This window comes from Scylla paramamosain, chromosome 6 (genome assembly GCF_035594125.1).
Source record: "Scylla paramamosain isolate STU-SP2022 chromosome 6, ASM3559412v1, whole genome shotgun sequence".
Lineage (NCBI taxonomy): Eukaryota > Metazoa > Arthropoda > Malacostraca > Decapoda > Portunidae > Scylla > Scylla paramamosain.
In genome coordinates, this window is record NC_087156.1 from 2438327 (window position 1) to 2453051 (window position 14725).

The following is a 14725-nucleotide window of genomic DNA, read 5'->3' on the forward strand; positions in this document are numbered from 1 at the left end:
TTATCTTGCAAATATTATTACGTCGTGCTGTTGTGATCTTGATTTCTCCACACCTCCATCTCGAAGTAGACTTGCATACAACTCAAGGAAACACTCTGTTAAAGGTGATCAGGAAATATGTAGAACTTTCTGCACTGTAATGTTTATGTCCAGCGTTGTCTTTAGTTATTTGTCTTTCCTCTCCTAGCTTTCCTTCATGTCAGGCCTCTTATCCTGTCTATACCCCTTGTTCTCTCCCTTTATCTCATCTTACGTCTCTATTCACTTTTTACTTCGGGGATTATGGCAGTGACCTTTGCTAATGTCGAGACTATTTCTAGGCAAGATATGACGCCCTTTCAAATCGTGATCTCATTGTAAAGATCTGTGTCCTCATACCCCAAGGCTGCCACCATGCCCTGCCTGTGTGCCCTCACACCCCAGGGATGCCACTGTGCTCTGTTTGTATGCCCTTACACACTAGGGCTGCCACCATGCCCTGCCTGTGTGCCTTCACAGTGACTTGCTGGTACGTAGAATTTTTATCTATGTTAATATTAAAAATAGGATGCACTTTGATACTAAATCCTTCATTGCAGGAAACACAAGATGCTTCACATTATTTTCCAACAAGGCCTCTCAAGATGTGCACCACATCCACACTACTCACGTCTCCTCAGGTATTATGCTTGCTTTTTTTGTAGTCATAGGATTGAATATGTCTGCCTCATTTCATGTAAGTGTTCAGGTGTCTTAGCACTGCCAGCTGCATGGTGTCTGGCCAGATTTGTGCAATAGTTGAGTGGTAAAACTCTATGACCGTGTTCTTGACAAATTAATAAGTGTTTCAAATGTGCATTGCAGCACATATTGACAACCTTCCTTGATGAATGTGTGTGTATAAATATAACAATGGTAAACTTTTAATGCTTGAATTGGATGAAATTCCCTATTTTCCAGGTTGTCAAATATTGCTATAAGGAAGGACAAGTACTGCCTCACGTCTTCCTCTTGTACATCTCTAGAAAAAGGTTTTGGTCAGAAGAGGCACAGCCACTATAGTACTGGTAATGGCAGTAACAATAGGTGGGAATACACCAACAGTCAGTGGTACAGTAAACCATTAGGCAAACTGATGGGTGCCCTGGGAACCGTGGCAGTTCTGGGACTTGGCACAGTTCTTAGCAAGTCTCAAGAAGAAAAGAGATCCTGTGATAGTGAGGCAGCTCACCCAGTAGTTGAAACCCGTGTGAAGAATGAAGAAGCTGAGGTGGGGAGAGATGTTGTTGGTACAGAAAGAAGACACAGGTGTGGAGAAGCAATAGTCATCCCACAAACAGGACCTCATGTAGAACCATGTGATGAGAAGCTAAGCAGACATGAGCAGACTGTGAAAAAGGCACGTCAGATCCTGAGACGGTTTGCAGAGGAAGTTGGGGCGCCGGGCCTGGTGGTTGGTGTCACTGTGAATGGCAGGCAGGTTTGGACAGACGGTAAGGATGTGTCTCTTTACTTAAACATCAGGCAACTATCTTAAAGATCATACAAGGAAAGGAAAGGGAGATCTGTCACTCTACCCATATATTCTAAGATTTTTCTTGAACTAAGGGCATGGCTACAGCAGAAGTCTTCATTTCATCCTTACATATTTGTGTCCCTAGTCTTAGGGAATAACTGTGAGTATGTGTGCACATTTAGGCATTTTGTCTCAGTTGTCATCCCTTTATGTGCATGTCAGACTGTTATGCAGCAAAATATTATACTTCATTCTCATACACCATGAAAGCAAAAAGTGATATGAAAAGTAATGTTAAAAGGAATGTTAAAAATAAGCATCTTAAAACCTGCCCTCTTGAAAGATTTCAAGTCAGGAATGAGGAAATACAGAAGCAGGCAGGGAGTTCCAGAGTTTACCACTTTTACTGTTTACTGTGCTGTATAGATAGTATTGTTTTCAATTATATTTTTAAATATTGTCAATTACTTTCACTATTTTTCATACATAAGTTACATGTTTTCATTAAAAAAAAAAAAAAAAAAATTTTTGATCAGACATTACCAATTCTGAAAATGTAAATAACCATCACAGGATTAAAAATGCTGTTATGGCATTAGTCAGGCACATGGTCATTGATTTTACCATATTTTTTACTACCTCTCCTGGACACAGTACAAGAAGGAAGCAAAGCAATTCACTTATGGCAGAAAGAAAAGAAAATATTTACAGAAACTAGAATTTCATTTTTTGAATACATATGTTGAGTGATTTTGTTTTACAGGGTTTGGTTTTGCTGATCTGGAGAATGGTGTGCGTTGTTCACCAGCCACAGTGATGAGGATTGCCAGCATCAGCAAGTCTCTCACCATGACTGCTGTGGCCAAGCTGTGGGAGGATGGGAAGCTGGATCTGGATGCCCCAATACAAAAGTACATTCCAAACTTTCCAAAGAAAACTTACAATGGTGAAGAAGTAAGTGTTTAACAAAAGATGGGTTTTGTGCATCTTGAGAGCCAGTAGACATTTTATTGATGCGGCTGAACCTGAACACTTGGCCTCTCAAGCTTATCAACCACACTTCACAAGAGAATGATATTTTGCCTCTTGTCAGCATGCTGTTGCTAATACAAATACAGTATATAATATAAGCTTCCTATTCTTTTTTAGAGACATACCACTTGCCGGCATTGCATTGTTTTGAAGGGAGAAGAGTGTCAACAAACTCAGTGTCATGTTTCTTGCAGAGAGATTTGAAGTTATTATTTAGACTGAAGGCATTGCTGTAAATATTAGTCTGTTAGAATCTTAGGGGGAACATCTAAAAACAGAATATTACTGGATTTGTTTAAGTTAGATAAGCCTAGACCAAGGTTCTTCAAAGTACAGGTCAGAACCAAATACTGGATTGTAAGCTCTTGTTCAGTGGATCGCAACATTATACATGTATATACAAACAACAATTCAAATGTAGTAATGTGTGTGTGTGGGTGTCTGTGTGTGTGCACCATATCAGAGGTAAAAAGATACGATAGAATGGATATATTGGATCATAAAGGAATTATATAAGATCAAAACTGGGTTGTAATGAAAGAAGTTTGAAGAACACTGCTCTAGACGCCAATAACATTGTCTTTAAGGAATTCCTTTAATGATTCAACAGACTGTGTTAGTTCAGCACACTTGCTATTAACAACAGTAAACTTTGTGCCCCTTCAATTTTCTCTCACCATAATCTTATGACACAAACCCTATTAATCTGACAACTTGGAAAACATTAGAGGAAAAAGAAACTAATAAATTTTTAAATTGTGTTGACAAGAAATGGTGTTAAGATTTTAAAATGAATTAGTTGTCAATCAGTCATATGACAATACAGATCATGACAGAGGCAAATATTTCATGTAATCTGTCTCTGTTTGTCTGTCTTTATATCTTTTTATTTACACTGTAAACCGAGCTTATCTTTCCAGGAAGAGAGGTTGCCAAGACAAAGCATCCAAATGGGTGTGTGCGCACGTGTGCACACACACACACACACACACACACACACACACACACACACACACACACACAAAGAAAAAAAGAAAGAAAGAAAGACTATTGCATAATATTATGGTCTTGAAAGTATTGTAAATAGTTGGAAGTAAATGCAACAATTCTTCATAAATTGCCTTTATACAAGTATTTTATTGTCTGAAATTTAAATGAAGTATTTGAGAGAAATGAAAGAAGGAAGTGATTTTATTTTAAGATAAAGTGAGAAGATCCATAAATATCCTTTGTAACCCCCCAGGTCACCATCACCACTCGCCACCTCGTAAGCCACAAGTCTGGCATCAGACACTACAAGCTGAATGATCCCCAAAAGAACAGCAAAAAGAAAGGCTGTGCTCAGAGTAATGATGATAGCAAGGCTGAGTCTCAGACAACAAGTGACAAAGGAAAAGAAGCAACCACTATTTCAGCTGAAAATGACAAGGCTTCCAAAAAAGAGGAGTCACTGAAAGAGAAGGAAGATGTTAGTACTGAAAGTCAAACAAAAAAGGAGAAAGCAGTTGTAACAATAAGCAGTGAAAATGAGACTGCATCCAGTAGCAAAGATGTCAAAGAAGAAAGCAAAAATGAAACTACTAGATGTTCATGTGGTAATCGTGTTCCTAGAAGAAAACACAAGAAAAAAAAGGAAGAAGAAGAAGATGAATTTGATTTGAAGGAATATCACATCAAAGAGGAATTTGAAACAGTTAAAGATGCTTTAAAACTTTTCCAGGATGATGAATTATTTTTCAAACCTGGTGAGTAATATTTAGTGGCTGTCCTGTAATGTTAAGCTATGTAAGATAGTGTATAGTGGTGGCTGGTGTCTTTCAGAAGCTACATAGGATTGGTGACCTCAGCCATAATATATGCTATCTTAGATTTTTTCTCAATCCTCCACATTCCATCCAAGGGTGGTGCTGAGCTGGGGACCTCCTCAGCTTTGTCCATTTTTGTTATTCTCTGTGGTGGTGGGGATTCACAGGTGCAGTGACATCGTGCTTATGAGAGGCAGCTGGGTTTCTGTGGATGAGTGATGAGTGTTGACTGGCACTGAGCTGGTGACTCAGTTCATAAATATTTCTGGATGAATTGAAACAGCTCTCTAATTTGTATAATTCCTAAAACTTTCAACAGACAGGTTGGATGGAATGCAGGGGGAGGTTCTGCTAATGCCCTATATTAGACATGATTCATATTAACTTTAATGAAAGTAATGACTGAAAATTACTAAGTTTCTGATGTGGCCTCCAATAATTGAATGAGTAAAAGCTGACACAGGACAGTAACTATCTCTGAAAAAAAAAAACAATATTTACATACACAGCTGATGAACACTCATAGTTGATGTCACCTTGTATCATTTATGTATATTTTATATGCTTGACCAAATCACTTCCTTGTTCACTTCAGATAATATTAACATTGGAATATTGGTAAAGTACAAAAACAATTATTAAAAAAACACTCCAAACCATTGTTTACAGATACAGGTGATGAATGTTCACAGTTTATATCACAATATTTCAGTCCAACCGATCTTCATTTCTTCACCTGACTGGTGAAGAAATGAAGATATGTGTTCACATATTCCTTATGTTACTTGGATGCAAAGCTGTGACCTTCGTCACAAAATGCAAATGATAAACAAGTTTCTTAATGGTATTAGCAGGAGTGACCTCACTCATACAGGTTGCAAGAGAGATTTGCATATTTGCCAAGTCAACAAGCATAGGTCAGTAACTAAATTGGCATTACTGTGGGTAGTGGGAGCATTTGCAACCCACTTCCCACTCATGTGCTACTAGTTACCTTGCTGTGGCTGATCACTATGTTAGGGTTTTGATCCTCTGTGTTGGATATGATTCATCTCAGCATATTGTGCTTTCGAGGTGACTGGTTGTACTACTGCAGTTGTATTTTACTCAATGCAAATTTGCAACCAGTTCTCTCACTGTAATGTATTCAACCAAAGACTTCTTGTTTCATGGTAACATAGTGGAAATTGATTGTGCTTTTGACTGTTGATCTCTTAAGAGACTGGCTGACTTAGTATGCTGTGCTCACCTTTATGTATTTAATGCTGCCTGTTGCTGTTTGTGCACTTTTCTTCATAATCTCTTGTAACAAAAATGGGCATTTCAGATGGTACCATTTTTGTAAGCATGTTTTGTCTGTTTGATGATTTAATAAGATTAGTGTGCCTCTGGATCAAATTATTCTAAAACAGAGTTTAATTCTAATGTTCATTGTTACTTTACTTTTGTAGTTTTGTATCTCAGTTTTCTACACATTCTCAGTCTCTCGATAGTAAAAGGGCACTATACACATTAAGAGTCCTCAAAATCTTTAGAGCACAATGCATTCTGAGATGTACAAGCAGAGAATTTTGAAACCGCTCTTCCTGTGTTGAGTGGATGGTAGGCCTGTGAAGGTAGTGAGGTGTCAGTATCCAAAGTTCATTTTATGGCCACTGTAGCAAGTTATTTGAGAATTTTTTGGTGAAAGTGTACACTGAGTAGAGCAGCTGATGAGTCGTCTGTTGGCAGCATCACCTGTTACTGTCTCGGCCAACAGGTGAAGGGTACCTGTACACCACCCATGGCTGGACTGTGGTGAGTGCTGTGGTGGAGGCAGCAGCTCAGCAGCCCTTCACAGAGGTTGTGGAACGTTTGTTCTATGAGCTGGGCCTTAGCAACACTTACCTTGACATGCCATCACCAATAATCCACAACAGAGCCAGGTTGGTCATCAGTCTGTGTTCTTAATTTATTCCTTGGATTCTGTTTTAATGTAGCATTTATTTTAAACAGGTAGACAGATTTTTACTTAATTTAAACCTTTATGTTGGTCATTAAGTTTTACAAAAGATGTAGAACATGTGTTCATTATATGAATCAGCGTGAAAGGAAAGTTTAGAATGAAGCAAATGGTATGGGGAAGAACAACTAATGTTTTGTTGCATGCTGCTTGGAATGTTTGCAAAGAGAAGGTTGTATGAGGTTGTAGTGGTACCAGCTGCATTATATGAGGCTCAAGCATGGAACACTGATGCTGGAGAAAATAGGACACTGAATGTAATGGAGATTAGTTGTTTGAGGAACATACGAGGCGTTCAGTTACATAGTGATGTAAGCACCACACCTGGTGAAAATGAGATATTTATAATATGGTCTTCCCCAATCCTTCCTCTATCTGGGGCGCTAAGGCAGACGTTAAAATTCAGCTCCCAATATGGTCGAAATCCCCCTCATTTGGAAGGTACTGTCACCCGTATTGACGCTACCACTTATATACTCTGAAGTTCACCTCACCAGCAATGTATGTGACACTGCCAGAAGATGCAGGGCTGAGCAGCCAGTGGGAGGTGGGGAAGCTGTCTTGTCACTGTGCTGTGCCTATCCACCAGCCAATGAGTGGCGCGTCCTTCCCCTAATGTTACCTCCTCCCTCCTCCCTCATTACTTGCCAGTCAGTCTCTCTCGCTCCTATACTGTGCAGCAACTATTATTGTATTACTTTTTTTTTTTTTTTTTTTTTTTTTGTGCTTGGCATTGGGTTACAAGAGTGGTCGGCAGTACTAGTGATTCAGACAGAAGCTCCGATGACCCTGGGGTGCCCAAGGCTAGAAAAAGAGCCAGGGACTGTAGTGAGTAACATTGTAAAGTCGCCAAATGCCAACATAATAGTGGTGAAGTGTATGTGAGTCGGGCATCGGGCCATCATGTTCCACCATGCTTGGTCTGCCATGCTGTGATGGTTGTTATGACAAGATTACTATGCCAATTATCCGGGAACTACATCGCCAGTTCTGGTAGATTGGGGACTTTGCCTTACAGAATTCCTTCATTTAGAAGAATTCTGCTCTTTCACCTGTGAAGAGGCGGCAGCCTGTACAGAACCCCAGGGCTGACCGGCAGTGTACATTTTCCCGCACCTACAACCTAATCTATGAGACTGTTACCTACAAGCTCTGCCAGAAGGGCTTTCTTGGCGTGATCGGTATATCAGAGACACGTCTTAGGACAGCCATGAAGTCTGTATCTCCCACAGGGTGTCCAAGCAAGAGTTACGTGGTCATCACTCCTGTCCCCACTGCATTCCATTTGAGGTTGTTGATCATGCTGTTGAGCACATTCTGTTTCCCCACAGTGTCAAGTCACTACACCCAGGGCAAGTCTCCCCTTATGCGCTATCTGGACGGAAATCTTAATGTTAAGATGTTCTGGGTGTACTTAATGTGGATGGAGGAAAATTTCCTAGATGAATGAAGGGTTAAACTTAGTTATTATTGCACTAATGGAGAAAAATGTAGTTAATGTTGCAACATTCAGAATGCATTGTGTAATGTGTAATGTTTTCATGCTGAATAGAAAGCAAAGTCATTGAGCTTCAATTTAAAATTAGCTAGAGCTTCCTAGCTCACTCCAATGAAAAATTATCACATTTTGCGTATTGCCAAACTTTAACTGTGTTTTTCTCCTCTTTTAGATTTTGGTGCTTATGTCACTACGTAACTGAGCACCTCACACATGGAACAACACAAATGGATCATGAGAAATGAAGAATTGAGAATTTTGGTAAAACCTAGATATAAAGAACCCTGATATACACATAAACATCAGATTTGATCATTTCCTTAAATTTAAATAAGCCTTGCATTTAACAAACTCTAGATCATTAAGTAGAACTTCACTAAATGCAGTAGCAAGTCACTAATACATGTTGTTAACTAGATTAAAAGCAATGGTCACCACAGTTGTACAACAGACCACCCTACTACTAAAGTAGCTTGAGTTTAATGAATTGCTGCAGTACATACAAGCAGAGGGAGTTCATTGAGACAGGCTACTGATTTGACTGTGGAGGAGAGTGACAATGGTGGTGGTGGTGGTGCAGACATACATTCACAACTTCCTTATTGAGTTAACATATTAATCCAATCCATTGTTCTTTAATATTCTGATCCCTTGCAAGTGGCTGTAAGATGTCTTGTTTTTCTTCTTTCTTTGTCAGTGTTGGAACATTTAGGCTTGACTCCAAGGCTGGTGTAGGAGTCGCCATGATGATTTTAAAATTTTTGAGGGAAGGGTGTGTGTGTTACGAGGTGCTTGTAGTTTTGGGTGGAGGAAGAGAGTTGTCTTTAGAGAGCAGGCTGTGACTGCACCCTTGTGTTGTGAGACACAAAGGGAAACGTTCAGTGAGGTCACAGCTGGGTTTAATGATAAGTTCACAGCACCCCTTGAACAGTGCTTTAGACCTCACTGGGAGTAATTATCGTTTTGGCAGGTATCTACTGCCTCCTCTATATATATATATATATATATATATATATATATATATATATATATATATATATATATATATATATATATATATATATATATATATATATATATATATATATATATGTAGACAAACTTAAATGTAATATGTTTTCTGGGAATGGTTTCAAAGTGTGGCCTAGTTAAGCCTCCACATTCACTTGTTCTTGTCCATGCATTCCAGTCAAGTGAACTCCAGTCTTTTCACTCCACTGATGCCTCCCCCCCCCCCCCCCCCTCTCTCTCTCTCTCTCTCTCTCTCTCTCTCTCTCTCTCTCTCTCTCTCTCTCTCTCTCTCTCTCTCTCTCTCTCTCTCTCTCTCTCTCTCTCTCTCTCTCTCTCTCTCTCTCTCTCTCTCTCTCTCTCACTCTCTCTCTCTCTCTCTCTCTCTCTCTCTCTCTCTCTCTCTCTCTCTCTCTCTCTCTCTCTCTCTCTCTCTCTCTCTCTCTCTCTCTCTCTCTCTATCTCTCTCTCTCTCTCTCTCTCTCTCTCTCTCTCTCTCTCTCTCTCTCTCTCTCTCTCTCTCTCTCTCTCTCTCTCTCTCTCTCTCTCTCTCTCTCTCTCTCTCTCTCTCTCTCTCGTCTCTCTCTCTCTCTCTCTCTCTCCCTCTCTCTCTCTCTCTCTCTCTCTCTCTCTCTCTCTCTCTCTCTCTCTCTCTCTCTCTCTCTCTCTCTCTCTCTCTCTCTCTCTCTCTCTCTCTCTCTCTCTCTCTCTCTCTCTCTCTCTCTCTCTCTCTCTCTCTCTCTCTCTCTCTCTCTCTCTCTCTCTCTCTCTCTCTCTCTCTCTCTCTCTCTCTCTCTCTCTCTCTCTCTCTCTCTCTCTCTCTCTCTCTGCATTACTACGAACAAAGACTGTCTTTCTCCCAGCCCTTTGCTTTTCTTGGCATGATAACAGCACAGGTGAAGGGTGGAATATAAATTTACATGGCATTTGAGGTCTAGCATGCCTAACTCACCCCCCAGCTACTAACTCTGTACAAGGGCCTTATCCGTCCATGTATGGAGTCCGCTTCACATGTCTGGGGAGGAGTTACATTCATACTGCTCTTGTAGACAGGGTGGTATCAAAAGCCTTTCATCTCATCAACTCCTCTCCTCTAACTGATTGTCTTCAACCTGTCTCTCACCGCTGGAATGTTGCATCTCTAGCTATCTTCTGCTATTTTCATGCTAATTGTTCTTCTGATCTTGCTAACTGCATGCCTCCTGCTCCCACAGCCTTGCTGCACAAGACTTTCATATTTTTCTCATCACTGTTCTGTCCACCTCTCTAATGCAAAAGTTAACCAGTATTCTCAGTCATTCATCCTTTTCTCTGGTAAACTCTGGAACTCCCTGCCTGCTTTTGTATTTCCAACTTCTTATGACTTGAATTCCTTCAAGAGGGAGGTTTCAAGACACTTATCCTTCAATTTTTGAATAGTGCTTTGGACCCTTTTCTGGGACTGGCATCTGTGGGGTTTTTTTTTAATTGGATTTTTGTTGCCCTTGGCCAATGCCCCTCCTACATAAAAAAAAGTATATGATTACACCTTTAGCAGTCAGATGTCTCTTGGTTGACTCCAAAAATTTTAAATGAGGTCATTACTTATTCATGTATCTCACCATTAGTTATTTTTTCTTATTCCATATGAGATGGCTTTTACAGCACACAATTTAGTAATGCAGAATTCACCTTTTTGAAGCGATCATGTCATTTCAGCACATTGATCTGTCATCTATGTATTAACTTTCAGATTTTCCATAGAATTACTGAACTTCATTAACATTTCTCTCATACCAACATGCAATGATTACTATTTCATTAGATGAATGAGGACATATGCAGTCTCTGCTTTTTGTGTACAAATTATTTTTTTATAATTACAGTTACTACATTAGGGATAAGCATGGCAAACTGAAGAATGCTCCTTATGTGGACAATTCATACAAGTGGGCAGGAGGTGGCTTCCTCTCTACAGTAGGTGACCTGTGCAAATTTGGCAATGCCATGCTGTACTCTAGCCAGCAGGAGAGTAAAGGTGAAGGAAGTAAGTGTTCAGGATTGTGTGATGCTCTATGCTCTGAAATATTCCACATGGTTTTGCTTTGTTTTTCAGTCACTATTTTCTGTAGCTGTCTTGTATCTCTGCTGGAGCTCTGCATTATGCTTTTGAGTAACAATTTTTTGGTGTACATTTATATATGAAATTGAAATGTGCAGTGATACTGGCTGGCTAGTACTCAGTTTGAGTGCTATCCTTAATTGGTCCAGAGTTAGCTGAACAAAAAGGGAATAAGTTAAAATCTGGTGTGATGTACAAGGCCAAATTAAGGCCATTCATGTTGACCAGTTATGTGGATCCTCAGCATCCTCTGGCAGTCTCTTCTGAGTCTGGTGATAGTGACAGTCAGTGACTAATTATGCCATTGACTTTTTAGAATATCCTGGTGTGTTTTTGCACCAAAGTTACATTTCAGTTAATTTCAGTTAAAGTATGGTGTGCTGAGGACCAGCAAGTAAAGCTCTTCTACTTAATATTTTCCATCATGAAGCAAGAGTGATGTATAAAGCATGGGAACAAGAATTAGTGAAAATAGTGAATGTACAGGGAAGTCACACTGCACAAGTTATCATAGAAATTAATAACTTCCACAACTTTTTTTTTGCTTTTGGACTTTCTCCCATAGTCATGTCACTTATTTATGAGTGTAGAGCTCAATCACCATTTGTGTTTGAACCGTTGCAGTGTGCTTCCTAAACATGCACACAACTCTTGGCTCCTAATTTGATGACCATTCACAAGCACAAGTAACAAATTGTTAGTGCATAATTATTCAGCTCTAGCATGTCACATGTGTGATAGAGCTTGAGAGATTTAGAAGATGAAGAGAACAGTATGGTTATGAGTTTAAGTTTAAGCCAAATCTGTGATCCTTCCTTTTAAGGATCCAATAAAAGATAAGTGCAATGAACAATATAATTAAAGTTTTGCAGCAAGTGAGAAAGAAGGAAATGAAGAGACTGAAAAATAGTGATCCTTGTATTTCCACTATTTTCTCTCGTGCCTGAGAGAGAACATTCTGTTTGTTGTGGGCACCAATTAAGCTAAGATGGCACAGCAGGTGGAACAGGCCTGCATTCTAGTGATATATATTTTTAAAAAATTTGATACATTTACCTAATTATAGAGTGGAAGGGCACTTTCATTGTACAGTACAGCGGAGGCTTGTTTTTTTCCAGATTTCAGGAACACGGTGAAATTCTTAATAATTGGAAATTGAATAAAATATCCATTTCATTTACATGGTAGTGAGGGGACAGTCAAGGCCAGCCAGAATTCACTTGGGCCTTGGTTTCTCTTCAGGTTTGTTTGTCTTGGGAGGTTTAATCCTTGATGGAAGTCTCTCATGATGAATTTATCTATCTTTCAGAATCTTTAAAATTACAGAATGTGGTAATATCAGAAATAGAAAGCAGTACATAGAAATAACTGTACAAATGCATGTAACACCCTGAAATTAATCAAATACATGAATTATATAAAGCAAGTTTAAATCTGATTTTTTAAGAGTATTTTAGTAGAATTTGATTTGTTAATTGAAAATGTTTCAGATGCATTTCAGTTACATTGAATACTTGTACAGCTTGACTTGCCTCTGACTTTAGTCACTAGAGGCCACACTGACTTCAAGATGAACTTAGCCTGCAGTGTCTATAATTACCCTTGTGGTGGTAAACAGCTGTTTCATTGATTTCTTCTCATTTCACACCGTTTAATATCAGGGGAGTGGCAACCCTCGCTCAATAATAAGTACAGTTTGAAGAGTATTAAAACAGCACTTGATGTTTCAGACACAGCACGACTGCCTGGGTACTTGAAGGCATCCACTATTTGGCAGCTCTGGACTCCAGTGAAGGGTACAAAGAGGAAGGACTGGGTGGACACTGCTTATGGCATGGGCTGGCAGACCGTAACAAATAGACACTCACACCCATTTTGTCGTAATTCCCGCCACCATGCCCTACATTCTGGGGCTGCTGTGGGTGCCAGCAGCGTCCTGTTGGTGCTACCCCAGGAGCCAAATGGTGGTGTGCCTCAGGGGGTGGTTGTGGCACTAATGGCCAACATGCAAGGTGTTTCAATGAGCAAGGTGGCCCTAGAGATTGCTGAACTCTTTGAAAAGGATCAGTGAAGTATTCTTTATGATCAGGTAAGGAGACTACATCATCAGGCATTTTGTGCCTTTGTTTCTCATTATTATTGTGAATGTGCTTAAATTTGTATTTGAATAATCACAGATCACTTTTCATCATCACCACTAAAACTAGAACTGGGCACTTCTAGTCACTTCAACAGGCCACTAATGCCACAGTTGCAGAAGCATGATTTAATTTGTGGGCTTGCATTGGTGACATTTTATACAAAATTACAGTTTTACATTTGTTTAAGTACTATTGTGAACACGAATCAGTTTGCAAACCTATCCTTTATTTTATAATTACAAGCTTCACACCACACCTTCCTTCAGCCAGTTGTTCCCTGTAAAGGCCCGTCCACACAGCGGGCAAATGCACGGCGGGCAGACACTGTTACCAATTTTGTGTGTGGATGGAGCAATGAGTAGCTGGCTCCAGTGCTGAGAAATAAGAGGGTTGCCTCCAGTTGAACTAATGCAGATATGGAATCCCTCATATTGGTGTCTTGTTTCTCAATCCGATGTTGCACTTTTGCTAGAAGTCTGTAAAAAGTATCTGGGTCCATTCTCATATAGTGGTGAAAGTCCCTGTGATGATCACTTTGTAATTCACGTAAAAGGGTCACGTGACTTCCCAGTGTTGCTCTATTTTCCAACCATTTCTTACACCATTGTTTCTTCTCTCTCCTGTCCTTTTTCTTCTTGCACATAGCAATAATTATTGTACACAAAGCTATGCGTTTAGCTTCAACTGTCCAGCTACGATTTTTACGTCCCATGTTGTTGTACCGAACACCCCACTGGCCGATGTTGCCTGGTACAGCTCTGACTGCCCTCTGCCCGCCATCTGACCCAAGTCATACGTTTGCCTGCCTGTGCCTGCTGGCCGCCTTAATTGGACAGTTTGATCTGGTAACACTGTTTCAATGCGAGAGAATTACGGACAAATCAGAGTGCCCACCATACAGTTGCCTGTCGTGTGGACGGGCCTATACACTGCGTTACTTTCTGTATTTACCTTGCAACATTTTGATACCCCAGCTGTACTAATAAGGATTTTTTTTGGCAACTGCATTACTTTCTGTATTTAAGAAAGTCTTCCTTGCAACACTTTGATACCCTAGCTGTACTAATAAGGATTTTTTTTTTGGCAACTGCATTACTTTCTATATTTAAGAAAGTCTTCCTTGCAACATTTTGATACCCCAGCTGTACTAGTAAGGATTTTTTTTTGGCAGTCTTCTTCATCCATATTATGTCATAGGATACTTATCCATTCTTCACCCATACATCTATTTCAAGAGCTCTTATTTTTTTCCATCATCTGGTAGTGTTAATTTGCCCTTCTTGTCTAGTCACAAGCTTGACATATAACTATGCTTGACAGCTGGTTATAAAACCCTGTCCACATTACATAGCCACATTGATACAGGTAGTAAGATCCTGTCCCATACATTTCTATACCATACATTTCTGTACACAGTAAATTTATATACCGATTTATTTATAGTTAATCTTAACATCTTGTCACTGGCTGATTTTCCAAAGACAATATACAAGTATACAGCAGGTTTATATGTCTCTCCATATTCTCATGTCTCTTTCTACATGTGTTTGCCTGGCATTCATGCTTGTTGTTGATTAGGTGTCCAAACACACTTAGGGTTGCTTAATTGAGGTACAAAGTCTATGAACAAAGTATTTTATTGT

General features: G+C 39.7%; 1 protein-coding gene across 1 annotated transcript in view; it reads left to right on the top strand.

Annotated features, from left to right (window-relative positions):
* Positions 1-14725, top strand: part of LOC135101209 (serine beta-lactamase-like protein LACTB, mitochondrial) — a 19060-nt gene continuing 4335 nt past the window's right edge. Inside the window, exons 1-9 of the mRNA XM_064004822.1 lie at positions 1-104; positions 385-508; positions 579-659; positions 940-1472; positions 2259-2449; positions 3771-4272; positions 6092-6257; positions 10706-10866; positions 12672-13030. Coding sequence (XP_063860892.1) covers positions 426-508; positions 579-659; positions 940-1472; positions 2259-2449; positions 3771-4272; positions 6092-6257; positions 10706-10866; positions 12672-13012 — 2058 coding nt within the window. The 5' untranslated portion in view covers positions 1-104; positions 385-425 and the 3' untranslated portion in view covers positions 13013-13030. The remainder of the gene's footprint in view (positions 105-384; positions 509-578; positions 660-939; positions 1473-2258; positions 2450-3770; positions 4273-6091; positions 6258-10705; positions 10867-12671; positions 13031-14725) is intronic.